Source organism: Nelumbo lutea, chromosome 1 (assembly GCF_056320005.1).
Source record: "Nelumbo lutea isolate HS-2025 chromosome 1, American lotus-T2T, whole genome shotgun sequence".
NCBI classification, from domain to species: Eukaryota; Viridiplantae; Streptophyta; class Magnoliopsida; order Proteales; family Nelumbonaceae; genus Nelumbo; species Nelumbo lutea.
In genome coordinates this window covers 213,022,493-213,024,929 of record NC_142684.1, presented here as the reverse complement: position 1 = coordinate 213,024,929, position 2,437 = coordinate 213,022,493, and the positions used below count along the sequence as shown (strand labels likewise).

Below are 2,437 nucleotides of genomic sequence, written 5' to 3'. Positions count from 1 at the left end.
ACTGTATGGCAAAGAAAATCTACGAATTGCCAAAACTCTACATTTATAAGGAAAATACTTGGCTCCGACCACATGCCTCCTATCACAGTTATTTTAGACACTTATTTGATAAGGGCAATTTTTGGGCCTTAATATTAATAAAAGTAATACTTTTAATAAAATTTCAAAAATAGATTAACTTTTTAAAAATAATATCATATAAGGGCAAAAATATTGTCCATCTTTTTCTTCTTGCAAACCATTCATTAGTGTTGCTACCTACCGTTGCCTCTAGCAACGCCTTCGCCTACCTCCTACCTCTGCCTCCGCTGGTCTACCATCCACCAGCACCACCCACCTCCGCCTCTGCTGGAGAGTACACTAGAATGCTATCCTTCCAATAATCCTTACCATTTCTGGCAATTTCATAGAAAACCCATCAATAAGTATTTATGGTCATGTCTATCAGAACATATTGCCAGGGTGTTGTAATTGTATTGGCACTTCAAATTATACATACCTCCATCACGAACAATGTGTCATATGTGAATCCAAGTCCTTCCACATTCAACTAGTGCCATAGAACTGCATATCTCCATTAGACTCAGTTCTTGATGAAAACTTCGTAATGGTACAGAGGGAGCGAACTTTATAGTCTGATACTTTTCTTGGCCAATATCAAACATAGTGATAGAAAATTTGCTACTGGAGGGTCTGATGTTGCTGATCCAATGAAGGGATCCATCCAAGAACATCCCTTCCAGCCAACAACTATGGCCAATATCATAAGGGGTTTTCAATTCTCTCCATGAGTTTTCACCAAGAGTAATGATCTCACTCTTGAACTGATACATGTCTAGAATCATGTCTACCCCTAAACATTGCACTCGAAGAACCTTATACTTCTTTCGGGTGGAATCGACACCAAAATCAATTTTGGGAGGAACTATATCCTCGAGATCTAAATTTGAATCTAAATCTGATTCAGGTAATGACACACATTCTTTCATAATTGGGTTGTAAGTGTAGGTTGTCTCCAATGAGCAAGATGAACAGATGCAGAGCAAGCCATTGCAACAATCATTGATGATGAACTCGTTTTCCGTGTATCGTCGCATGAACTCCACCGGAAACTCCTTATCTTTCCACTTTATTCATTATTTGATCTAACAAAAATATGTTATTTTTAGAGGTGTACTTCTCATAAAGGATGATGTTGGGCATCGCAGATCCATAAAAAATCACAAGCAATGAGTGTGTGAGAAGTACACGGTGGAGGTGGAGGTTAAGGTGGAGGCATTGTTGGAGGTGGGCGGAGGTAGGCAGAGGCTTTGTCGGAGGCGGTGGCACTGATAAATGATTTGCAAGAGGGAGAAGATGAATAGTATTTTTACCCATATTTGATATTATTTTTAAAAAGTTGACCTATTTTTGAATTTTTATTAAAAGTAATACTTTTATTGATATTAGGGCCCAAAAGTTGCCCTTATCAGTTATAATCCCTAAGATTTAATATTTAGGGTTAGGGTGTAGGATTTAGGGTTTAGATCTAAAAATCAAGATGTGATAGGACATATGTCCTCCAACGTGGTAAGAGTTTCCAACCAAGTATTGCCCCACCCCTAAATTCACCAACTTTGCTATTCAAATAGCTTAGCTCAAGAGCTAAGGAACCCAAACCTTTTGACTTGCCTATGGGCTGGTTTCGGTATGGGTTTATTGAACCTAATTCAATCCTATAATCTCCTCGTTTCTAGTATAACATTTTAGATTAAAGGTGATATTCAATTCTTATGATTAAGTCTTATGTAGTAAGTAGGTCTTTGGTTTTGGTTTACAATACTTTTTGAATATTTCATCGTAAACAAGAAACCAACATTCTCTAATGTGCTACAAAGTATTTGGTGATGGAAAACTAAGGTTTTATCCATGGTTGGGCACAAGGTTTAAAGTATCGATATGATACTCTTCATGTGGGCGTATTGTATCCATATCTATGGTCATAGATATGGGATATGCTACGATTGGGTATGCATCTTACAAGTCATGTGCATTGCTAAGACACACCTTTATATTGGTTTATATTGTATTGTACCAATGGATATAGTCTGATGCGGAAGTGTATCAATGCCTAGTTTGACAAAACTATATAGTAACCACTTTTACATTGTTTTTGAACTTTAATAAAACTTGAAAATCATAATTATAAAAATTGAAATAAATAATTTAAGATTTAATTTTTCCTAAAATTTTAATAAAACTAAAGAAGTTAATTATATAATTTTATTTTACTTAAATGATTTATATGTTTTATCTTACAATTATATATATAATGAAACAATTATATGTTAGAAATGAAAACATATTTATTATTTGAAAAGAGTTCTTATTGAATGATGTGTACATGTTCTAGAGTCTTGGTAATGTTTCTCTTCATATAACCTATTAAAATGTGCAG

At 34.8% G+C, this 2,437-nt stretch overlaps 1 protein-coding gene across 1 annotated transcript; it reads right to left on the bottom strand.

Moving 5' to 3' along the window:
* Positions 1 to 518: 518 nt before the first annotated feature.
* LOC148880853 (F-box protein At3g07870-like) lies at positions 519 to 1,097 on the bottom strand. The gene has a single exon (XM_088977418.1). It carries the CDS (start codon positions 1,095 to 1,097, stop codon positions 519 to 521), a length of 579 nt encoding a protein of 192 aa, XP_088833544.1.
* Between the last annotated feature and the right edge of the window lie 1,340 nt (positions 1,098 to 2,437).

Bases quoted from the DNA above. Each gene is read 5' to 3' on its own strand.
- LOC148880853 (XM_088977418.1), bottom strand. From the start codon at position 1,097: ATGCGACGATACACGGAAAACGAGTTCATCATCAATGATTGTTGCAAT.